This window comes from Drosophila subpulchrella, chromosome 3L (genome assembly GCF_014743375.2).
Source record: "Drosophila subpulchrella strain 33 F10 #4 breed RU33 chromosome 3L, RU_Dsub_v1.1 Primary Assembly, whole genome shotgun sequence".
Classification (NCBI taxonomy): Eukaryota; Metazoa; Arthropoda; class Insecta; order Diptera; family Drosophilidae; genus Drosophila; species Drosophila subpulchrella.
This window is the reverse complement of record NC_050612.1, coordinates 21,710,988-21,736,096: the sequence shown is the minus strand read 5'-3', so window position 1 is coordinate 21,736,096 and position 25,109 is coordinate 21,710,988. Positions and strand designations below refer to the sequence as shown.

Genomic DNA, 25,109 nt, shown 5'->3' with positions numbered 1-25,109 from the left:
TCAAATCACACATTTCATATCGATTGTTTAGTAAAAACGTGCAAATTTGAAGTTCCAGGGTTGTCTAGACGCTGTTTTTTGTGACTATTTCAGGGCTGCACAGGAGAGCATCCCAGAGTTGCATTTTGCCATTTGACGAAATATTGCTTTTGCAAGACTTGGCCGTAGATTTATACTTATAAAATGGGTTCGGTACAAAAATTTAACTTACTTATTGATTAGACTTTTAAATAGAATATTCATTTAGTATCTAAATTTTTTCTTGCTCTCGTTTTATTTTCTCTAGCCATTCTCATTCCTTTAAAGCTCCTTAATTTCTTTCCTTTTTCGATTGCATTGCGTGCTAAATTGATCAAGTGGCCACGATTAAGCAGCCGACTAACTTTAGCCGCATTAATTGCGATCATGTTGGACCCTCCTCCCGCTTCGCCGCCCCCTTTTCCACTATGTGCAATTAGCTGCGTGACGAAGGCGCAGAAAAAACTAGGAAACAATTTTCACTCGGTTTACTTTTGGTTGGGTAGGGGGGAATCTGGAGATGGGGTCCCAGAGTCTGGAGAATGGAGCTGGTGCTGTCAGGCGGCATGAATTACTGTGCGTTGATTGCCTTTAAGGCCTGATTGCAATGGCAACAACAACTTTGGCACAAATTGCTGGCTGCTGTTCTTTATATATATTTCTTTTTTTTCTTAGCGGCATGCGGCAAACGAGTTTTCGGGAGGTTTGTCCCCCAGTTTTTTCCCCCCAAACCGACTGCATTAATTATCAACAAATCATTTTTGCAGCACCGAAAGCCACATTTATCAGCGATTATGCATGGACAAAGGAGTCGGGCTCATTGGACAGCGGACTTTCGGATGCTCCACAACTCGCGGGTTGCAAGTGTCGCCCGACATATGTTGCTGCCCCTCGCAGATGCATCTGTGGATGCCATGTGGATCGAGATGGCGATCTTGACGTGGAGCCGCACAAATTTGTCAGAAAGGAGCAGAGTTTACGTGCACTCAGCGAAAAATTATCACTAATGTATCTAGAAAATCATAGCTCTTTTATGGAGCATACTAACTTGAAAATTCCTTAGTTCTATTGATTTTGTTTATATTCCATTTTGATCATTATCCAAAACTATAATAGCAAATATAAAATAAAATATATGTAAGAATTTCCACCGCAGAGAATTTTAAATCATCTCCGTATTTTAACAGAGGGTTGATTTATATCTATTATACGTTATAATAAAATTTTAATTATCTTACTTTATATTCATTGAAATTTTAATTCATATTTGATCTTAGTTTATATCATTTGTTAAAATTATAAGACTAGGCTTATACGTGAAATATTATTTTTAACCTTCATGATTTTCAGTGATACTTGATTGGCTATAAATATTTTTAAAAAATTCTAACTTGGATTAAATTATGACATTCCAAGGATCGTTGAAATACGAAAGTGTAAGAAATTATTTCACAAAAAAAAAACCTTATCCTTATCCAATCTGATTTATTATACATTTTTTTTTTTCAGTGCCGAATAACTTATGTATAAGCGATATTCTGGTTTTTTCTCTGTGCATTTGGAGGGCTCTGAGCCCAGGGCGTCGGCGACATGACATGGCATTGATAAGCGCAAAAAAATCGAATCGAATCGCCGCCGTCGCAGGCTCGCAATTAAGATATTTTTATGTAAATTAATGGAATCTCTGAAAGGAGAAGTCGCTGCTCTTTGTGGACTTGGAATGGGTCGCGGCGGAGGCGATGAAGCTGGAGCATGCGTGCAACTTACAAATAAGTACAGCGATTGGGTCTCCCAATTGCGCATTTTTAATTGGAAAGCTCAGAGAAGAACCAAAAGCGCCTGCCTGCCTGCCAACTGGTGAACTGGAGAAGCAAACAAAAAGTGACGCACCGAAAATTTATTGTTCCAAGGCATTTCAAGCGGATCCAAGGCGATCCGATTCGAGGATCCGAGGAGCCGCATGTCGAATGGCGAGTGCAAACAGCAAAAAGGCCGCGGGCCATGAAAATGAAACAAAACAGGAGGATTCAGCGGCATTGTATTGTTCCCCCATCTCGGGGTCCGTTCTTTATGCTCCTCGGAGCTCTCTTACTTAGGCATTTATGTCTGGCACTTGACACATTTTGTTATGGCATTTTTCAGCTACCGCGCGGACTCCTCCGACTCGGTTGACCCAATCAAAATTCCTGGATCTTGCACTTGAATGCGTTTAATTTGTAAGATTCGCTTTGGGTCGGCCGCTGGCCAAGTGTTGAACTTTATGTTCTCTGATGCTCTGGACAGAACATTAACCTTAAGGGCTTTTTTCTGAAGCTGTGGGATAAGGCTTACCGGAAGGGTTTTAAAAAGCGGTGTACGGTTTGTATAGAATTTTGTTACCATACTAGTGTGTTCTAATACAACCTTAAATTATAAAGTGTATTATTAATTATATAAATTAAATAAATACTAATTAAAAAACATGCATTATAAGTGAAGAAACCAATTAGAGTATTTTGAAAGGTCAAATAAATTGTGTTCTACAGTGTTCTTTAATTTAACTTTTATTAAATTCTTAAACGTGCAAAAATCCTTAAAATAATACCCATTAATCACTCTTCTATAAGTACCCATTCTTACAGCTCAAACATAAAATTTTAATGACCATGGGTGAATATCATTTTAATGTCCAAAGACTGATATAAAACCCAGCCACCAATCCAACTTGCAGCTCTAGAAAATACAGTAAACCACACAAGTGAGTAGTGCATTCATTTTGCGATTTCCTCTGAAGATCATTTGGATGTTGTTTTCATCCATTTTCCATTACCCGGTTTCGCATTTCCGATCCTCGTCGTCCGGTCCTCTTGCAACTTGCAACCTGCAACCAAAAGAGCAGCCCATCATTTCTGCATTATTAATTCCTTTTCTAGCGTAAGCCAACTTATTTGCCTGCTTATCTCCGCCAACATCCTTTTGGTCTGTGCGCACTTAATGGGGATCCGTGGCCAACTATCTGGGGAGTAGGGTGGTCAGTCCAAGGTCTAGATTTCAGATCTTACACTCAGGAAAAATGTATTACTTACAATAAGCTCAATATCGTGAGAAATTAAAGTTGTAAGTTCTTCTCAGAGTTCTTTTTATTAATATATTTAAATCAATTTCCTCGAAAGTTCCATCCCAACCAATTACGAGTCAAATACTCCCCATTTCTTGTGTATTTCAAAGTTCAATTGTCAATTTGTCAAACCCAACTGAATAATCTAAGTCTTTCATGTTGAGTTTGCGTAGCCCCGAACCCGAATTTCAATACTACCCATATACTCATTCTAGCACTGTTTTATTAAAAACCAAAAATTTTACCATTTTTTATGAATTTTTTCCTCTGCAGACCCCAGTGCAGCTGCAAACTCCAACTGACCAGTTGAGATTGTTGTTGCCGGTAGCGTTTTCCGATCGCCGGACAAGCAAAACGAGAGCAGAACGAGTCTAGTCTGCGCGGGGGGACAAGTTGATTTATTCTAATCTGTATAAGCGTTGCTATAATAAAGCAAAAAGGCCCACGGAGAGTGGACAATGCTCGCCAGCGGCTTTCGGCCATGTCCGAAGTTAAGGCCAAATTGCCGATCGAAATGGGGAGAGAGCGAGGGTACTGGTATTCAGGTTCAGCGTTTTAGGCCCCAACAGTCCCTAACCATTGTGTGCCTGCTGATTCTGCATTGTAATTGGATTTGAGCCGCCGGTGCAGTCGCAGCTGCAGATTCTAATAATGACTCAGCAGCAGAAAGGAAAAAGGAACGTTGTGGAGTTGTGGGTATCCTGTCCCCATTGTTCTTGATTTGGCCCCAAGGTCTCTGGCTAAAGCCTTTCACCGGGACTAATGCACTCCAGACCATCGAAATGAAGATGCATGCGCTAATTTATCGACTCCCGACGCGAAGGTAGCTCCAGACATGCAAAATGTCGCCGGCCAAGAATGTTATCTACGCCCAGAGTCTCAGGAAAGTGTCGCCCCAAAGACAAGGGACATTGGATGAGGGAATGGCTGGTGGGTTTCGAGGACCCGGGATGGGGAATGGCGATGATAGCCAGCAAGAGGCTAATGCAAAGGCAGAGGCGTCAATGGGCTCGAGTGGTAGCAGCCGCCAGCAACACCCACTTCGATGCGATGTTCTTATCGCTAGTATACTGTTCCTAACAAAGGGTACTTCTACTTTTTTTGAAGAACTTGTCTTTAAAGGTTCGCACATTCTTTTAAACATCTCACACAAAATATAGAAACAATTAAAATGTATAGCTTTTATTTATATTACCCCTAATAATAAACTAAGTAGATGATTTTAAATGTTGAAGATGCTATTCAGTGCAATATTCATTTAAAAAGTGTTATAAAATATATTGATATCAAATAAGTATCCTTATACTTGAAAGCAAAATCCTATTTAATATGTACTATCTTAAAATTATAATAATTAATAATAATAATTTTTAAAAATGTTTAATTTTTCTATCTTAAGAGCAATATAAAGTAAGCAAATTGTATAATAAGTAAATATCTCACCAATTTTTAGTAGAAAAAACTTCGCGAAGAAACCTTTTTTCTACAAAGTATTTAAATAAGAAACCCACTATCTATTCAGGTTTAAATTTTATGCATTAATAGGTTCACAAAATGGTATATGCTGCTTTTAAAATCCCTAATTGCACCTATTCCCTTTCCAATTAAAGTGTATTCGAGATTCATCTGATCTCGCAAGTTGGCTGCGCATTGTATTCGCTGTCTTCGCATTGCGTTTTATTCAAATTTGAACATGGTGCTAACACGCAAGGAGCAGCCAAGTGGGAGGATTGGGATGAGGATGAGCCGGCAGAGGATTTTGGGAGGAGCGGGTTGTAGGCGGTGGCCAAATCACGTAATGCGCCATGCAAACATTGTTAAAAACACTTGTGGCCCGAACTCCAAGCCACTTCACTCCACTCCACACCAGTCTTCATCCTCTTGCCACTTCACTTGATTTTATTTTCGCGCAAATTTGCATTTTCAATTCTTATTCGCTATCGCTGCGTCCTCTGGGATGGAGGAATAAAATAACAGGAAGGGGAAAAACAGCAGCGGCGAGAGGACTTTGCGTTTATTTAAATTTATTTTCCTAGAATGCCACAAGTCGCCATCTCAGTCGCATCGATGTGCAATTTGTTTGTCGCCCCGGCGAAGGCTCCGAAAACTGCATCCGCTCCCTGCCAGCCAGTCTGACTTCTGTGGGTCCGTCTATATGTCTGGGGATCCGACTTCCAGTCCTGCCAGAGTGGCCTCAGCCCCACAGCCACGCCGACCAACTGCGTCTGCGTATGAAAATTAATTGTTGCCACTCGTGACGACGTCGACATCAGCAAACGCAGAGGCAGTAGTGGCAAAAGCACAAACAACACACTCAAAAAAGGGTTTTCCAAATATTTTAAAGCCTTTCTATATCAGTTTCCAAATTTAAGAAAAAGATTGAAATAATATAACCTACTCCGCCTCTAAAATTATCTATCTATGTACTTACCTTATTTTTTAAGCATTGCATTTCTCTTATAGATCTAATTCATCTAATTTAATAGATTTTTTAAATTTCTTAGTAAAAACATTATGTTACTGTAAGGACTTTATTATAGTTCATTCCATGTCATTCCTTAAGATACTTAGGCCCCATCTAACTTGCTTGATTTTTGATCAACAAACTGGATTTATTTTAAAAAGTTGTGGCAACCTAAAGAAAAAGTGTTTTTCAGCTTGAAAATAAATTGTTTGAATTTATATTTTTTATAATGTTCAGGCAGTCATGACTTTTTGAAAATAAGATAGCCAGTTAGTCAAAAATCAATCATCAAGTGTCATAGGGCCTTTTGCACATTGCAACTTAATATACTCTGCGTATGAAAATTAATTGTTGCCACTCGTGACGACGTCGACATCAGCAAACGCAGAGGCAGTAGTGGCAAAAGCACAAACAACACACTCAAAAAAGGGTTTTCCAAATATTTTAAAGCCTTTCTATATAAGTTTCCAAGTTTAAGAAAAAGCTTGAGATAGTATAACCTATTCCGCTTCTAAAATTATAGGACTTTTTAAACATTTTCTACCTATGTACTTACCTTGTTTTTTAAGCTTTGCGTTTCTCTTTTAGATCTAAATCATCTAATTTGATAGATTTGTTTATGTTTTGTAGTAAAAACATTATGTTACTGTAAGTTCATTCCATAACATCTTAAAGATACTTAGGCCCTATGATACTTGCTTGATTTTTGACCATCGAACTGGACTTATTTTATAAAGTTGTGGCAACCTAGAGAAAAAGGGTTTTTCAGCTTCAAAATAAAATGTATGAATTAATATTTTTTTAAATGTTTAGGCTTTTATGACTTTTTGAAACTAAGATAGTCAGTTAGTCAAAAATCAAGCAAGTGTCATAGGGCCTTTTGCACATTGCAACTAGATATACTCGTACATAATTTGAACCTTTAAAAAACACCATTTCCTGTTTTAATGATTAGCTAAGGGTGGTTTTCTTTCAGTGTCGAGGACCAACAGCAATATGAACAGCAGCAGCTCTGCAAATCGCAAGTTGCGAGTTCCAAGTGGGCGGCAATGGGGCGCATATCGTTTAGATTTATGGACCGCTCTCGTCGGACCGCGTGTCGCGTGATAAGTCTATAAAATGTACGTTACATTTGTACGTGCAAATGGCAGTGGGACGATTTGCATATTTGCGAAAGTTTTTCACCCATGGCATCGGATCGGCGTAGGACTTTCATTATGCCATCGTCGCTGTGCCAAGAAAACGGCATTAAAGTCACTTCTGTTGGTGAAAGGTGGTCGCAGGTTCCCAGTTTTCTGGACAAGGTGGGGACACTTACTTCCCTGGGCTTTTTGAGTCTTTTTGGCGGACGTGGAGTGGTGCCATCATGTGGGTTGACCCAGCGGCACATTAACTGTGTTAATTGTATTTCATATTACCAAGTCCCTGGTGAAAGGTTGGAAAGTTTTGTCACTGCCCGAAGGGTTGGGCTTCGAGTGGACAATCTTGTGGCACATGTTAGTCGAAAGGAGATTTATGATTGATCCATGATTGATTTCTCAGGCATGATACTCTAAAAAGAAATGTAGAAAAACCATACCAACCTAATATATAAAGTATTTATTCAAATAAATAAAATATACCATTTATAAAGCCTCTTAAAAATGTTTTATATATATTTACTAATGTATAATAATGATTTTTCAGGATTCATGTAATCCATTGTTTCATATATAATATTTACTTCGACCTGAACTACAACTAAATGAATATTTTTTCCATTAAACATGTAATAATAACTAGAATGTACATATATTTATTTCCCTATTGGCTGACATTTTCAGATTGAACTTCGAACGCTGAGCGATTAATTCCCCTGCCAGCGATGAAGTGCACTACAAAGCGTCGATTTCTCATCCCCAGATGTTAGCCATCCTCAAGGTGGAAGTGCATAATCTGTGCACAAATCTATTCAACAGATTGTCAGGGCCTCTTCCCCTCCATTTGGTCTCCGTAGATCCCATTCCCCGGGCCTTTAACTTCATTGTTCAGTTATTTGGGCTCCTCAAGCGCAGCGCTTTGTTCAATCAATTTTTGCTTGATTTACAATTTCAAGTTGATGACATTTCACCAGCAGGAACAGAAGGAGCAGTATCACTCGGTTTGTCAGTCCGAGGTGGTGGACGGGGGAGTCCAAGTGAGGGTTCAGCTCCAGAGTGCTCCTCGTGACACATTGCTCCATTAATTTGATGGATTGTAAAGTTTTCCGCTTCACTGACTTGCAGAGCATGAGCGACGACAAATAAAAAACTAGCAAGGAAAAACTGCAAGAAAAAGGAAAATTAAAGCACATATCGGCGAGGGAGAGTTGCCAGCGGTGAATGTTGTAAATTTATGCCTGCCCAAGTTGACGCTTCACTGAATTTCTGTGTTAAATTGTCACCAGCAACCATGAGGATGATGAGGCCTCTGATGGAGATGGAATCGTCGGAGGCACCAATGTCCAGGATCGCTGAAAGGACCTCATTTGCATTGTGGACACGGCCAGTGAATTTTTTCCACGCCTCAGTTCATCTGAAGTTTTTTAACCAAATTGGGGCAACCGCTGGGATCCAGCTTGTTTTTTCTTTTTTTTTTTTTTTGGGAATGAGGGGCTGGTTGAGCAATTTTTGGCTCAATCCCAAGCCAAAAGGGTTTATGGCGACAGCAAATGAAATGATGGGAAACGGGGTTGACAGCTGTTTTGGGGATCACTTATGGGGGCCACAGATTTTACAGCCTCTGAAAAGATTTCATAATAAGTTGTTGATTTTGGAATACTTTCCAGAATTCTGAAAAGGATTTGAATTCATTTTATTCTGAATTTTTATTCAGTACTACGTCTTTTTATATTTTTATTTGCTTCATAAAGTATTCAACAACTTGTTGGTAAAATCAGATGGAATTAAAGAATCACCATGTGAAAAAATGCAGTCTTTAAATAGGGTTTTAAAGCGGGAACAATTCTTTCTTTAAAAAAATATTTGTTTATGGTGTTCCATTTGTTGATTATTATAAAAATCTATTACTTACTTTAATCCAAAAGCCTACGAAATGAATATGATTTTTGTATGGAATTATTAGCTATTTACATATAAGTTTACAGTATTAGATTAAGAAGTTTCTCCTTAGAAGGTGTTATTGAATAATTTATTAAGAAAACAACCTAATGGTTTTTGGTGGATATGGAAAGTGAGTGTTAAAAGTGAATATCGCAATTTTCTTCTTTTTAACTTTTGGAAAGTAAGATAGTAACTTCGTTGATTTATTGTTCCATAGCGAAATACCTTGAATAAATGCAAGTACTCTACCCTTTTAAAGTATTTATGCCTTTACGGCCTCGCTCCGTTTTGTTAGCGTTTAAAAACGCTTTTAAATGCAACAAAGCGTTTCCCCAGCGATTTGCTGGCGATTTGCAAGCGTTTATGGCGAACGCTTTGTTCTGCCAACTGAATATGACAAGCCCACATTTGGCCAATGGAAATGGAAATGGAGTGGAGATGGAGATGGAGGTGGTCTCCACCCAAAGTCAAAACCAGATCGCTGCGATAGGCGATTTTTGCATAAAATGCAAAATGCGACGTCGTTGGCGGAAATGCGTTTAGAGTCGTCCTTTGAGGCGATGCTGCTGTTGCTGTTGCTGCTGTAGATGTTGCTGCTGCTGCTGCACTAGCAACATGCAATGCCAACACGTTGCCACCGGGTTGCGTTGTTTTTGCAGCAAGGGCTTTGTTTAATTGCGAGTTTTGCAGTTTTGCCAGACTGGCTTCCTTTTACGATGCCCTTAAACCAAACTGAGTAGCCCCCCATTTTTCCCTTTTCCCGCCTGTCAGCCGCATGAATTGTCCCTGGAGGCATATGCACCATACCGACTGCAATTGAGAATCGGAGCACGCTTCAAGTTTTTGGCCTGGGCTCGGGCCTGGCCACTGAAATTCCTATGCCCATGTGCAATGGCCAGTTCCTGTTGCCTTTCCACGCACAATGCGCGCATAATAATGAGGCGACTGGCAGGAGCAGGAGCTCCAGATGGAGGAAGGAAAAGCGGGCGGATCAGAAGCGATGGAGCATGAGCACTAAACCGGTTTGACCTGTCTAACACCCCTGACATCCCTTCCGTTTACCCCTTTCTGCCCCTCTGAAAACCCTCAAAGGATTCGATCCATTTCTTTGGTTTGCATTTTGTCATATCAAGTGATTAATGGCTAATTTTCCTGATTTTCCTCTACCTCTAGTTGTCCAGATTGACCCCCATTGGGAGGCATTAGAAAGGCATTTGTCTAGTCTTGACTCGGGGGCGGAGGCTTTTTGTTTAGCTAATCAAATAATAGGAAATACTTGTTTGTCTTTGACCGCAGGCTTAGGTATATGATGATTTAAAAAGCTTTAAAGAAATTTATCGGAATCAAAAGGTTTTATAAGATTTTTAATTTATATTTTTTGTAAAGGTTGCTTGGGTTTTATATATCTAAAGATTTTATTAAAGACGACATACATTTTATTATCGGTTTTAATGGACGTGTTTTAATATTTATTTCGAAAAGAACTTCGAATTTTTAGACTTTGTTTTATCTCTATATGTGCCCTTATGGTTCGTCCTTAACTGAGCGCTTTCCCTGAGCAACCGCACATGGCCACTCTTGATTTAAGCGGATTCTGTTTTCGGTTGGCCCAAACTTTGTCCCAGTTATCCAACGGCACCCCGCTCCCCACTCCCCGTCCTTTGAGTGTTGGCCAACTGTTTACCACAACAAAGGCCGAGCAGGCAAACGAACTGAAAGTCCCGGCAAGAAGTTCTTTTAAAATCGCGCACGAGTGAGCAGAGGTAGGAACCCCCTTTTAGCCTCCTTTTAGCCCTCCCCCTTTTCGGGTGCATATGCAACCGCGCCCGCTTTCTAACGCACTGAAAAAAACGTGTACTTCTAAGCACTATCATTTTTAAAAATAATTTTTTAGGTTGTAACATTATTTAAAATATTTTATAAGTCAAAAAAGTTTATTATACGACATCAATTGAAGTATTGTGTCCAATTTTAGGACAACACATAGAAAACTGAGGTCTAAGTTAATCTTTAAATGGTACCTACGTATATATTTGAAGTTCTTGATGAGTTTCTTTTAAACAATTTTGAAGGATATTTGGTAAAGTTGTAGATTTTAATTTTTTCATGTAATATTTTGAATTAAATGCCTTTTGCTCAAACCTAAATTGTAAAATAGCTTGGCTTGTTATCAGTAAGTTGTGGAATTGTTTCCTGTGCATGTCAACGGTTTTGCGTTAGCCGCAGGTTTTTTGGGCCTTAACTTCAGCATCAGCTCTCTCTTTCTTGGCCCGCTCTCTCCTGGCGGCTTTCGTGCAATGCATTTCTATTGTTCTTGGCAGTAGAGAGCCAAACTGCCAACGGGATAAAGAAATTACAAAGGCAAAAACAATAAGGGAAGGCCGAAGATTTCGGTGGGGCTTCAGAGGGGGGTTCTTGGCCAAAACAAAGGCCGCACTCCTGTTGGCCACTCCTCGAAAACGTAACGAAGTCGCCGCTGTCGTCGTCGCTGCAGTTTGCTGTTGTTGCCACAAAATGAGCGCTTTATACCTACTTAGATCGCTATAAATTTGGCTTAAGGCAAGAAAAGTGTTGCCGCTGCATTGTGGCACAGTGGGCCAGGCCGTTCGAGTATAATGGGCCAGTTGTCAACGCGGATTAGCGCTGCACTTCTGAGCATCTAGCTCGAGATTTTCCGAAATCACTGAGCCGACTACATAAATTAAGGTCTTTATGGGTTGAAAATTTGTTTCATAAGCAGTTTAAAGATCTTATGCTGAAAACTGTTACTCTCTAATATTTCACGGAATCATAAACACTTTTTTTGGTTTAAAAAACAACATATTTGTTTTATTTAACCCTTACTTACATAAAAAAAAAAAACTTTATAAAGTAGTTTTCCAAAAAAACTATATCTTATTACAATTAACAAATTGTATAATAAACGTATCAATAATAACTTTATTATTATTATCATAATAATTTCATCCTTTGTTATATTCTAGTTCTTTAGAATTCATCTTTCATTCCTTGTGTTATTTTTCCCACCCGCCGAAATGTTAATTTTCGTTTACTTTAAATGGCTAGTGCTCTGTTTTTCTACACCAAATCTACTGAATTTTAAAATAATTTTTCAGAGGCCACCCTCTGCGCCTTATATGCATATCCTGGTTGAAAACAATCTCAGTATTTCATCATGGTAGCAGCTTGTTAAAATGGTTAGCAGTAAAAACAAGCAATCGCGTAATAAAATTGCGCTCCAATAATAGTTTTTTTTATTAGCCACATAATCTCAGTGATATCACAGAGAATATTTACAATCCAATCACTTGTTGGCCACTGTGCCGGCCAAACTCTTTCCAGAGCTCCGGAGTTTTAGCCTCGTTGCCGTTAGTGGAGTTTAGACGCCGCCGCGAGTCCGCATGATTTATGCGATTATTCTTTTGCGCAGCGCCCAACTTTATTGTTTTATGCTTTTGTGGCCAGCGACCGTCCGTCGCTCTGCCGTTCTGGCAATCCGCTGGATCGCTGGAGCTCTTGCAACTTGCAACTGCAACTGCACTCGTATCTGGCCGAATCGCCGACGGCTCTGATTCCAGCTTCCCGCTCCCCAAAAGATTGTGTGCACTGCACTCAGCAAATATGACAGGAATTCGTTCGGAAATACTTAAAAATTAACTACAATTTTGGCAAAATAAAAAACACGTTGTGAAATAATAAGGATGCTTACAGTCCTTAAATCTTTAAAGCCATGACACTTTCTAAACAAAATAATGTATCTTTTCTTCCAATTATTTCTTATTGAAAATGTGTATAAATATTAAAAACGTTATAGAACCTTTGAAAATATGCTCATTTATTTTAATTTAAATTAAAAAAAAATGTTCAGCACTCTTAAATTAAACTTACTTACTTAAAATATATTTTTCCTGTATTTTATTTAAAGATTTATTGACTTTTTTTTAATTTTAAAACTAATTTCTTTGAAAAATAATTTTTTTAGGACAATTTTTTTTTGTAGGTTAGTTCTTTTTAATTTTGGCTAGATGGCTTGAAATTTTATTAATATGGTAAGTTATTTTTAAAGTTTTCGTAGTATAAGCCATTTTTCACTTTAATTTAATAAAAACTGCATATATTTATAAAGGCTGGTCTACATTTTTATTAATTTAAATTAGCAATATTTTTGTTTTGAGTGTAGGGAGGGGAGCAGATTTGTGGCTGGCAATTATTGGGCGATGGAGCATATGCGGCCAGAACGCAGTGCAGCTGGGGCAACATTGAGGCATTGAGGAATCGGGGCATCGAGGTATCGGGGAATCGGGAAATCGGAGGTATGGGGGCACCGGAGGTATCGAGGCATGCGCCGCGACTCGCTGCTTCGGGTTAATGTCTTGTTGGTTATTGCCACGTCTGTTTTGCACTTGGCTGCCATGGGCCCATTTGTAATTTGGCACTAACGGGTCTGTTGATCCCATAAATTGCACTGCCACATGCAGCCGCGATTACCTACCGACCAAGTCCGACCAATCGGCCAAATGGCTTATCACTATCTGGCCATGTGGCCGACTTCGTCCTAGACGAACGGGTTCATTAAGGGGCGTTGCATTGTAATAACTGTCAGATCCGCCTAACGAACCGGCATTCGGAAACGCATAAAACCTGCAATTTGATGCACCGCCCAGCGGATTTCTATGCCTGCAATTAGAGGCGTCAACCTTGGGCATGCAAATTATCGCAAAACGCATTGCGAACTACATTTTCAATTATCGGAGCTTTTTTTCGGTCCGGTTTTTGCCATCACCGTAAATGTCCAAAGCGAATTGCACTCTAGCTATTTTCTATATATATGAATTACTCTCGACCATAAAACCACAGCAATTATCGGCAGTTTCCGACTAACCACCGCCGACTTGCTCATAACATTTTTCCTTAGCTGCAAACCAATTTGAGTTGACTAAGCCTTTGGCTCGGTTTCACCGGCTTTGGTCTATTTTTGGTAACTTGTCCAAACAGGCGGCTATTGTTGGCATTGCCTTTGGGGCGTGGACCGAGACAAAAACTATAAAAATCCATAACTGAAAGTCGACAAGGATCGATCTGATCGATCCAATCGGTACCGTGGGATAGATAAACTCATTTTAAAGGGGGTTCTTGATGGAGTTACAGGAACAATAAAATAAACGATTTATATCATTGAATATGAAGGTTAATAATAATGAACATATTCCTCAATACAAGACTAAATATTGGAGATTTAGCAAGAACTTTATCACAACCAAATGTTATTATAATATTAAGAATTTTTGTTGATGTAAAATCATTCATTAAATAGCTTTACTTAAGTTTTTTTTGAACGGTTATATAAATGAGATAAATCATTAGATTCCCTATAAGAGAAATACTTATAAAACAACTATGTAATAATTTTTTTCAAATGGAATTCGTATATAACATTAAAAAGATATTGTATTTATCGCAATGAATACTAATCGTCTAATTTGCTTATCTGAATGGTTATATTATAGACTGGCTACATTCCTTTCTAATAAGCTGTAAAGGTATTGAAAATGGTTGTGTTTGCCTTCGAAATCTAGTTTGAACACATCTTGACCCCCCCAGCGATAGCACTTGGTCTATTATACCCGATTTGAGAGCCAAGTTATTAGCGTGTCTTACACAAAGTTGTGACTTGCCTTCTTTGCTGCAGCTGCGCTAAAATTGCTGCAGTTGCTGTTGCAGTTGCTGCAGTCTTTGCCGTTGTTAATGTGAATTTGATTAAAACGAACAGGCTGCGAAATGCAGCCCAAATGGGGGCGACGACTGTCGGGAGGCTCGCGCCCGGGTTTTTTTCTCCATTTTTTTTTGGGATCAGAGAGCAGATATCATTGCTCGTACCACTCACTTCCAACTTGCAACGCCACTCCAGCGCCAATTCAATTGCTTATTTACAATGTGCTAAAATTGTGTGCCCCGACAATTGTTCATTAAAAACTCGGCACGAAGTGATATTGATTTTGCTTGCCGTTCGCCGGCGTTATTTCTTTTTGTTGGCCTTTTTGCTGTCCGGTTTGTGGCATAATTAAATGTGGGCACAGCCGCAAAAAAACACGCCAACTTATCGAAATAATAACATTTATTTTAAACCAATCCGGCCACGTCATTGCGATCTCCATTCCCCGCTGGACTCCAACTTCCAACTCCATCGCCAACCCCACGCCCAAGTCCAGTTTTTCAGTATTCAGTTCGATATCCAGTTCGATATTCGAGTTTCTACTGCACTTCCAGCTGCACTGGGCACTTAAAATTTGCATTTCATTTGGTTTGGCCTGGTGCGGGGTAGGAATGCAGCTGCAGCAAAGTCTTGCCGCTATAATGATGACCTGACATTACTCATACGCCCCGCAAATCGAAAAAGTATCTCTTCGGGAAGAGTGCCATAAGTTTGCCAATTAGACTGCGGCAGATACTCCAAATGCCGATTGTAAACTTGTTGCTGCTGGAAAAGTCTGCACTTAAAAAAAAACCTGACAACTAAAATGTTTTAGAGTTTAATTTAACATTTTTAAATAGACTCTCGCGAACTTTTATTATATATTTTTACACGTTTTACTATTATATTAATAATTTATAGGTTACTTCAACTATTTTTATTTACCATCTTAATAGATTTCTTTTGTATTGGATACTTTTGGATGACTTTCTGTGCAGTGGCGCGTATACCAATCCAAGTTTCTTCAACAAGTTCCTTAATAAGATTCGTTGGCGGATGAAATCCAAAGCTTAAATTTCCTCTTTTCTCCGGAAGTTCCCAAGTCATTGATAGGGCAAATCCAATTTTGTAAGCATAGTCATTTGAGGATCCTCCGGCAACATATAGTTTATATGAAGGAATAGTTTTGTAATTTGAAGGGAACTTAAATTTTCCATTGCTTATGGCATCTACGCCAGCTTGAGCCATTTCTAAATGCTCCTTGTAGTTTTCGGCATCGATTCTGGAAGGAAAACAGTTAAGATCGGTATGTGTACAAACAATAATATATTTTTTGACGATACCTTTCCGAGCCCCATGGATACAAAATCTTGGATCCAGCGGAATGAAGCGTTAGGTACAATATGCCACGTCGAGACTTTACCAGATCGAGTAGAACTTTTTGCACTGCCTGAGATTCGGGCTCCGAGAATTTGTAGGGACCATTATAAGTTTCAGTGCATGATAATGTCGATGAGCGTCCTTTGCCCCAGCCATGACCAAAGTTTCGGTTAAGATCAGTGCCGATGCAAACATTTCCCTTGGAGTTTCGGTTCTTCCGCCAGCATTTGAATTCATGATCTAAAGTTGTCACACTCCGGCAATCGATTGCTTCATCTGTGAACACCTTTCCTGATCGAGAATATGTGTATCCATCTGCGTTCACCAGCGGTAAAATGACCCAATCATAGTCCTCTAGCAGTTCCATATTTTTCTTAAAGTTCACAACCAGCTGATCGATGATATTTAGGGCTGCGGTGTGAGTGATCCACTCCCTGCCATGCATTCCGGCATCTATAAAGATCACGTTCTTTCCTTTTCGTCCATCTCCGTTCGATATGGTAATGGTAGTGAGGTTCCGGTTCTCGAAGGACTTTCCAATGTCTGTCAATATCACCCGACTACTATAACTATCGGCCAGACCTTTCAGATACTCCTGTATCTCCTCATAGGTATAATAGTCATTTGTCTGATATTTCGGACGCGTACAGAATGGATTCCCCAAGGATCTAGATATAAGAAGTGTGACCAAAAAGAGTTGTAAAGACATATTGTTGGGTTAACAAAAGAAGGTAGCTCTTTATAAAGGGTTTCGAAAAGCTCTGCAGCTTGTAATGTTAACTATTTTCATTGGCTTTTAAAGATAAGAGCAATTTAAGATATGAGGTGGAATGAAGCGCGTGCTTATAAAGAAGGTATTTTAGAATTTTTAGACAACAAAAACTTATAGCAACAACAAAATGATAACTTGACTGATTTATTTACCTATTAAAGATAATTTCAATATTACAAAATAGCTAACTGCAGCTGGGTTATAAAAAGATTTCTTTATTTCTCTTTGAAATTGAAACCGGTTTCCTTACATTTAATATGTTTTTGTTATAATATATTGTATGACTACTACAAAAAAATGGGTATTTTAAAAAGATCAAATTGTAGTATAAAAGGTTTAGTAAAAACAGATATTCGGAAGAAGTTTGGAATACTTTTATATTTATTTTGATTACTTTGTGAGCTATTGGTATTAATATTGCCTTGTTAACTTAGGCACACATTTTTTCTTTCAGTGTAAAACAGTGGTAACGCAAAAGGCCCAACTTGCAACCGGCAACTGGCGATTGTCGCATTCGTAATGAGTGTTCTGTGATCCCCTGGTCGCCATGCAAATTGTCGCCTGTCAGCGTCGCCTGTCGAGTGATAAGCCAAGGCGAGTGCTGAGTTTTCGCCACCGGCGTTGGCCATCAGTGCCCATATAAGCCATATACACACCAGATACCATTGACCGGCTATCCGGACTGCGAACTGCGGATTGCCGGCTGTCAGGCGATATCTCTGGTCCCTGGGTGTGGCATGCAACAGTCGACACGAGAAGTCAATTTGGCGGCCGCAACTGTTTCATTCCAATTCGAATTCGAGTTTCAGCTGGAGCTGGAGCTGGAGACTTAGGTTCCCACCAAAAAGCGCCCTTCGCTGACACAGAGACCTAAAAAAAAGAAAAAAAAAATCATCATAAATGGATATGTTTCCACTTTCCACGCTCACTTTCCTTTGACGGTAGCCAGCAAAACTCACATTTTATGGAAATGCAACAATTAAGCAGAGCTTATGGGGGCAGCTAATCAACTGGCAGCCAGCGAAGCCAAGAATTCGTTTGATTTGCATATCTAAGGCATTAACTGAATGGTCGTTTGGCTTTTGATGTCGCTTTGCATAGATTTTCGAGAACTCAACTATTTAGTTTCAGCTGCTCCGCTGTTGTTATTTTCCACAAGATGGCAGTGCATTGTTCAAAACCTTCATCTACCGTTAAAATGGACCTAGGGATATAATCGGAATCGGTGCTTAGCCGTTTTTGGAATACTCTTTTAAAAGTGTAAATAATCTGAAGAAAATAATTTTGAAAACAAGAGCTTTAAAATAAATTTTGACAAGATCTTTGATGGAAAACATGAGGTTTAACATATTTAAAATAGGTTAATTATATTTGATATCTGAAATTTTTAATTTTCTTGTTCGTATAGTGGTACACGTTTTTATTTTAAAAGTAATATATTATTTAAATTTATTCTATATTAATTTAGTTAAATTCTTCCTTATTATAATGTTTATAAAATAATTTGCTGTATAAAATATTTATTTTTCTGAGAGGATGGTCTCTCACAGATCCCCAAATTATATTAGCCTTTGGTGCATAATGATATACATAGTATATATGTTTTAAGATAATACATTTTACGTATTTTATATGAAATAAAATTGATTGTCTGTTTTATGTGTCTTTAGGTTAGAGAAATGTCGCTTTCAAAGCCTTTCTCGTCCATTGACCATGCTAATTAGCCCCAAGTTGGCTAGGGTATGAAGGGGAGACAATGTATTCAGTCTTTGCAGTTTGCTGAAAATTAATTAGACTCAATTTGTTGCTCAACCATCAAGACGGACAACAATGGCAACAGCAGCGGCAGCTGCATCTTGTTTTTGCCGGACAAATTCTATGCTCATATTGTGTATGGGTTAGAGGAAAAGATACGGGTAAAAAACCCAAATGTTTGCGCTTACAATTCTCATGTAAATGCCAAAAGTTTCCACATTGTTAAAACGCGATTTGAGGGGGGTGATGTGGAGGGGGCAGGGTGTTTTACAAAGTTAAACAGAGGCAAACGGTAAACATGTTGCTGTCAACATTTACAAGCCAACATGTGGCTCGGCCACCATTTGGCGGCGATTAGAAAGCGCCGCCTCATTTTCCAAGGGGCTGGTCCACCTATGGAGCATTGGGGCAAATCTTCAGGTGACACTTTGCTGCAGAGACTCTCCCAAAGATTGCACTCCCCAGAAGAATGTCACCAAAAATGGACACACGTGATTTTAATATTTTACAAATAATAATGATTTAGTTATTGTATTTTAATTGGGTAACAAAAATAACCACACTTATATTATAAAACATCTATAAAAATAAAACATCATGATATTTGGTATTTTTTTTGGGCTTGTTTAAGCTTTGTACTTATAACTACCTTTTAAAAAAATTGAATTTTCATTTAAGTTTTAGAATATGATTTATATATTCTAAGGTTTGAAATTTGTTGTTAGTATTTTAAATTCTAAAAAATCAACGTTATAGATTGATACAAGAATGTGTAGTTTTATACATATTATTAAAAATAGAATATAAATTTTAAAATTTGTAGAGATTGTTCCATAAATTGGCAATTAATTATTGCAAAGGACTATTGAATTCCGTAGCATCATATACATATATCATATACATATATTAAAAGCTAAAAACATTATGAAATAACATTCTTTTGTAATAATAAGGCTATGTTATGTGAACACGTTTTTCTCTGTGTGGGTTTGCTTCAGTTTTGGCGTAATTTATCAGAGCTGAAATGCAATCGGAGTGCAGGTGAAAAATAGACAGACAGCCAGACAACGACAAACTCGCGGACAACACAACTTGGCCACTTGTTATCCAGTTATCCACTGCCAAGCTCCTCCGACTGCAGAGCTCAAATGGCAGACTTATACAGATGTCAATTATTTTTGCCCGGAGCGGGAAGCTTGACTAGCTCTTCTATTTCGATTTCGATTTAGTTGCGCGCTAGCAATTTTGGATCACCGCGGATTGGATTCGATTGGGGACGAAAATTGCTGGCCGAACTCGTTAGCTCGCCAAGTTGCAACTTGCAAGTTGCTAGTTGCTAGTTGCAACAATCCATCCATCCAGCTACGTGGCAAGTCATCCAATTGTTGGCTACGAAATCGTTATTATTTGCAGACTCTGCGACTGCAGATCTCGCTCCTTGTTCGCTGGGTTGCAAATTATAATTGAATGATTGCATGGCAGCCAAGCGATTTGTTCGTCATTTTCCTCAGGAAAAAAGGGGATCAATTGATATTGATTGGGCCCCTACTTAGAGGTAAAGGTGTCAAAACTATTGGCTCCTAATGGGGTATAAAATGTAAAGCAATTTTGGCCAGGCCAGGCAAGTTCATTAAATTGAAAGCAAACATGATGGCCAGGCTGCAGGGGATCAACAACGAATTTATTTAAAAGACAACTTGCAACAAATAAATAAAGCCAGATATCCAGGCCTTTGGCCATGGAATGCGAATGCTGCCTGTGGAGGAGAGACCACGTCGTCGTCCTTCTCGTTTGACGTCCAGTAATGCCAATGGCTTGTTGAAATTCATTCATCAATGTAATCGATCAGACATGGACGACGGGCTTTGACATGCCACATAACATGCTCTTCGTATGTAAATGGAGCCTGGGAGAGAGATATGTAGCTGCAGCTCTATACCCCACAATGCAACATAAAATTTAATCAATTTATTGGAAACGAGCTATTGTCTTTGGTCTTTTGCCTTTGTGTATTTCCAGCTTGCTTTTGACTCGGCTTTGACTCGACTCGACTTGGGGCTTATCCCCAGCTTTGCATCTACACTTTCTCCTCTCTCAGGTTGATATGCTATTTTCTTGGCACGAATGCAGGCAAAAGGCCAAGATAAATCTCCCGGATTCGTGTGGGGAGTTGCGTTTTTCTGGGGCGGAACCACCGCACCCACGTCCACCTAGTTGACTGAGTTGTGGCCAAAGTTTGGCATTGGATTATGCCTTTTCCATTTTCTGGATCTCAGCCAGAGGAGAAAATCTTGAAAATAATTTACTGGAGTTTTTTTTCCAGTCAGTACAAACAACGTAAAGTCAACTGAATTTTATTAACATTTTTATGTAAGTTGTTTCAAATTTGAATCATTTAGAAAACTGAGTATGGTGCGTGGTAAACTTAACACAAAAATCTTATATTTAAAAATATCAATAAAATGCTAGTAGACTATGCATTTATTTTTAATGCAGCTTTGGATTCAATTATATATCAAAGAACAGAAATCTTTTCAAAAACGTATTTTTACTGCTGACTCTTTATATAAACAAGTTGGCTTTCTTAAAGTTTGGGCTCATGTCAAAGCAGTAAGTCTACATTCTTTACTTGTCACACGATCATTGCCCTCCAGAATACTACAGAACGAAGAAATTAGCCAAATAAGCTATTACAATGAAGAAAAGAAAAAGTGCTCCGAAGGTCAAGCCCGTTGCGGAGCCGATTCTGAGAATACCACTGGTGCCCGAAAGTGAAGTGCTGGATCGGGAGGCCAAGTATATGAGCCGCCTTAATGATTTTTCCGTTAGTGCGGAATTAGTCAAGCGTAAGTAATAAAGTTCCCAATTAAAAATCAAGTAATCAAAATGTGTTATCGATGCAGATGCTCATACCGACTTCTACGAACAGGAGGTTGAGCGAATGTTCAGGGAGCACTGGGAACATCATCTGCGTTGCGATGGTCTTCCACGTCCCTATCTTCCCGTCGAAGTGCGCGAGTTTATATCCAAAATGCGGTTCTACGATGAATTCGATACCAATAACTCGATTGACTGGGCTTTGTCGGTGGACGAACGATCTATATTGAATCAGAATATCTTCCGGGTGGACAAAACGAGACAAACGATGAAGACTAACAAGGATAATCCGGGTGAACACTACGACACAAATGTCCAGATGTGTCTAGACACATTGACCGAGATGGATGTTATGCTAGACAACGAGGCTGAAATGGTGCGAATGTCTGCAAAAAGACAGGCGGATGTCATGGAAGTCGGTTAATCTAGGATATAGGCAACAATTTGATTAGTAATCGCGTTTTCTAGGTTTACACTGAAGTCGAACTGGAAATAGATGATATCTTCGATCGTCTTACCTATCGAATATTGAAAACGCAAGATGCCTATATGGAGTTAGTATAATTCGATAGATCAGTTATATTACAGGTCTGATATGTACCTTTATTTTTATAGCTCTGAAGATGGAAGAGTTGCAAAGTGGAGCTACGAATGTAAGCCCTGGAAACTGGATTTGTGGGGTCTGCGGAATGTCCCCATAATCTTTGAGATGTTGGAGTAAGTTAACCAGATCAAAGGTGCTATCTAAAGGGAACCAATTAATGAGTACTTAGATTACCAGTAATGTTGGCCGAGCTGATGTCCACGGGTGTCGAGGTCCAGATTCCGAAAAGTGTCCTGAAAGATTGCATAACTATTCGAAGTTTACACACTGATTTCGATAACATCTCGCAGAATGCCAAGAGCTTTGAGACATCGGTTTCCGCATCGGTCAATTACCCCAACGCTGGCATAGTAGATATAGAGGAATCGGTGATTAACGAATGGGTCATGCAGCAAGAAATTCAGGAGGAGACCCTGAATCTGATGTTAGGCAGGCGGAAGGAGTACGAGGATATGATGGAGCTCATCGCCGAGAGAACGGAGGCAGCTGCCAAGGCGGCAAAGAATTCTGATCCCGATAAGGCAGTCAAAATTGTGATACCAAAGGCTCCGAAAGAGCCTCCACCAGTTCCACCCGGCATGTTTCCCGATATCTACTCAGATTTTCTCAGAATGGAGGACAGCCAGTACTCAGGCTATCTTGATGAGGTATATCATCCAAGGCATCTGGACATGCAGCCATTCGAGGTGGGTTAACGATTATCAGAAGAATAATACCGCGATTTCTTCAGTACCCGATTAGCCAGCACTGCTCTCTGTAATTTAAATAGAACCGCAAAATCTTCACAAAGACTATTAACCATTATGTCAGTAACTATGATTAATACTTGTTATATCCATAGATAATCAATTTAAATTTGAATCGTAATCTGTCATAACCAATTACTTAAATATTAATAGTCCAATTCATAACTATTATATTACTAAAGATACCTGACATACCTCCCTCAGATAAATCTTAGGGAGCGAATCATGTTAGGTGGCATCTATGCGATCATGTTTGTGCGACGACCTGAGCAAACGAAATTTGAGAAGTTCAACATTGTTTTGCATGAGGATGGACGGGTTCTCTACACCATGCCCGAAATGAAGGCCGAAATAGAGGGGGAACAGTTACGAAATTCGGATATCGCCAGAAGGACCAGGGAGACCTACCGTGGTACCAAGATTAAGTTGGAGGACGACGAGTTGCCATATTTTATCGTAACCCTGCAGTTGCCCAAGGATCTGTGCAAGTGGAGTGAACCCGTACTTTGTCATTTCTTGACGGAACAAGAGATTATTTCGACTGATCTAAAACGCGAAACCGTCTGGTTACCGACAATGCAAAGTACAATAAGGCATTCGGAATATGTTGATAGGATAGAAGGCACCCTCAGTCGTGGTAGTCGAATTTCAGTGGATTCTGCAAATATATTTCGACCCACACTTCGTTCGTTTCTCAGACAGAGTAAAGCAGACGTGGTTCCCATAAACGAAGTTCCTTTGGAGGACTTTAAATTGCAAAAGAAATTGAATCACTTAGAGATACGAAACTTGGAGAGATATTGCATACCCCGTATTATCTCATCTTTTAAGTTTCCTGCAGATTTTGGCGACGACAAGCGAGATGGTGGAAGGATGGGCATGAAAGGTTTGGTCAAGCGTCAGGAAGTCGAGGAAGTCGTTACTCAGGTCAAGAAACTAGATTTTAATTTTGATGCCCAGGCGATTAACTCTGAGCGAATGTTTCCCCATTTTCCCACGGTTGATCCTATGCAATATTCCCCAATTGCCGATGATTCGGAACCACGACCTCTTAATGTCACTACTGCGCTGGGACTTTTAAGAACATTTGACGATATCAAAACGAAATATAAGGATAAGCCCGTTGAGCTATTAAGTCAGCCGGATGAGCAGGATAAGAAATCAAAGCAAAAAAAATTAGCCTTAAAGGATGATGAAGAGGTGGCAGAGGGAGGAAAACGAAAGCTATCCAAGGTTAATGAAAAGATACGCTTAAGCTCTAAGCTGGAGAAGCAGGAACGGGCTAGTCTCTCCTCGGATAAATCAAAAACAGGAATAGAATCGGTGATTGAGCAGAACGTGACCCACTGGACCACCAAGTATGTTAAGGACGCCACACTAGATAAAACAACTAGCAGAATCACCTTCAAGACTGATCGTTTGGGATATTTGGGTTTGGCCTTCAAGCGGTACGAACATTTTCCCTTTCGTGAGTGGTCATTGCAGCCCAATGAGGAAAAGTTAGTACTTGAAAATACAAGGACATCCAATGTTAATAAGCTTTCCATTTACAGCCCCGATGAGATCATCCTTAGCGTGGATACATATCATGTCCGTATATTTTTCTATATCACATCCAAGGGAGTTCGGGGTTATGTGACCGATCTGGGTAAGGGTTATACGGCCAAGCCAGTTAAGTATTTGGAGATTGTGGAGCCGATATCAGACTTTCGTCAAATGCGCCAGGTAAAACTACAATGAAATGGTTCTTTTTTAACCGGAATATTTCCTCAGATGTTTGTCAGCAAGAACATTAATATATTTGCCGAAAACGATGCCAGTTTCTATATCGAAAACGGCTACTTTTCTATGAAGCACGTGGCACTTGAGCTACACACCTATAACATCATGGCACTACATTGCAAATTGATGAAGTTCTATCGATCAAGCTGGAATCGATTGGCCTCACGACGAGATATCATCTTGGGCATGAAGATTGCCAAGGATAACTCGGATTATTCCGAGGTTACAATGCGACTTACTCCCGAGAAGGCCACTTTCGTTCAGATTTCGGAAAATTGTTCGGACAAAGTAAACGTAATCGTGCTTACATATAATGAGACTTGGCGGAACATTAGCGTAAGTAGTAAAATGTATCCTAAAAATCCAGATAGTATTTAAATTGCTGCATTGCAGAACTTCACGGATCTACATCAGGCCATAAACTCGATGGTCCCCAATGCCACGGAAGTGCGCAATAAGGATTCCATTCTTCTACATTATGTAATGCGAATGCTAAAAGAGATAAGGCTATTAAGCTTTTCGTAGAATTTCTCTATATTTTGTAAATCCATACTTGCTAGTCTTCAATACAATAAGAACTCTATAAAGAGCTTGGCAAATACAGGTGTCTTACTTCCTAGGGTAACCGATTTTTTTAACTTTGGTTTTATAGTGTACAGTATTAAATTAGGTATTTAAAATTGCACTTAAATATGGGATATACTTGATATTTGTTGTGTAGCAAATATTTGTAATCCCTAATTTTAAATAAATCGCGAGCAGTATTCTGATCCCATACTTTAATTTATAAAATCTAACTTCATTACCTACACAATCCTGGTTTCACCTTTCAGACGTATACA

At 39.2% G+C, this 25,109-nt stretch overlaps 2 protein-coding genes across 5 annotated transcripts; one reads left to right on the top strand and one right to left on the bottom strand.

Annotated features, from left to right (window-relative positions):
• Positions 1-15,265: 15,265 nt before the first annotated feature.
• Positions 15,266-16,455, bottom strand: LOC119553320 (carboxypeptidase B-like). The gene is made up of 2 exons (XM_037863650.1): positions 15,695-16,455; positions 15,266-15,633 (listed from the first exon to the last, which is right to left on the bottom strand). The coding sequence occupies exons 1-2, from the start codon at positions 16,438-16,440 to the stop codon at positions 15,279-15,281; spliced, it is 1,101 nt and encodes a 366-aa protein (XP_037719578.1). The 5' UTR covers positions 16,441-16,455; the 3' UTR covers positions 15,266-15,278.
• A 4,432-nt stretch (positions 16,456-20,887) lies between these two features.
• On the top strand, positions 20,888-24,840 carry LOC119554368. Of its 4 annotated transcripts, none has more exons than XM_037865246.1 (9): positions 20,954-21,104; positions 21,162-21,550; positions 21,604-21,689; positions 21,751-21,852; positions 21,909-22,425; positions 22,690-23,984; positions 24,039-24,210; positions 24,259-24,603; positions 24,661-24,840. In XM_037865246.1, the coding sequence occupies exons 1-9, from the start codon at positions 20,954-20,956 to the stop codon at positions 24,790-24,792; spliced, it is 3,189 nt and encodes a 1,062-aa protein (XP_037721174.1). In that variant the 3' UTR covers positions 24,793-24,840. The 4 variants fall into 4 exon arrangements, 3 of the variants coding, with proteins under 3 accessions (XP_037721174.1, XP_037721175.1, XP_037721176.1); XM_037865247.1 differs by having other exon boundaries at positions 21,007-21,104; positions 21,188-21,550; XR_005219815.1 differs by lacking the exon at positions 24,661-24,840 and having other exon boundaries at positions 20,888-21,104; positions 22,690-23,953; positions 24,259-24,395.
• The last annotated feature ends 269 nt before the right edge of the window (positions 24,841-25,109 follow it).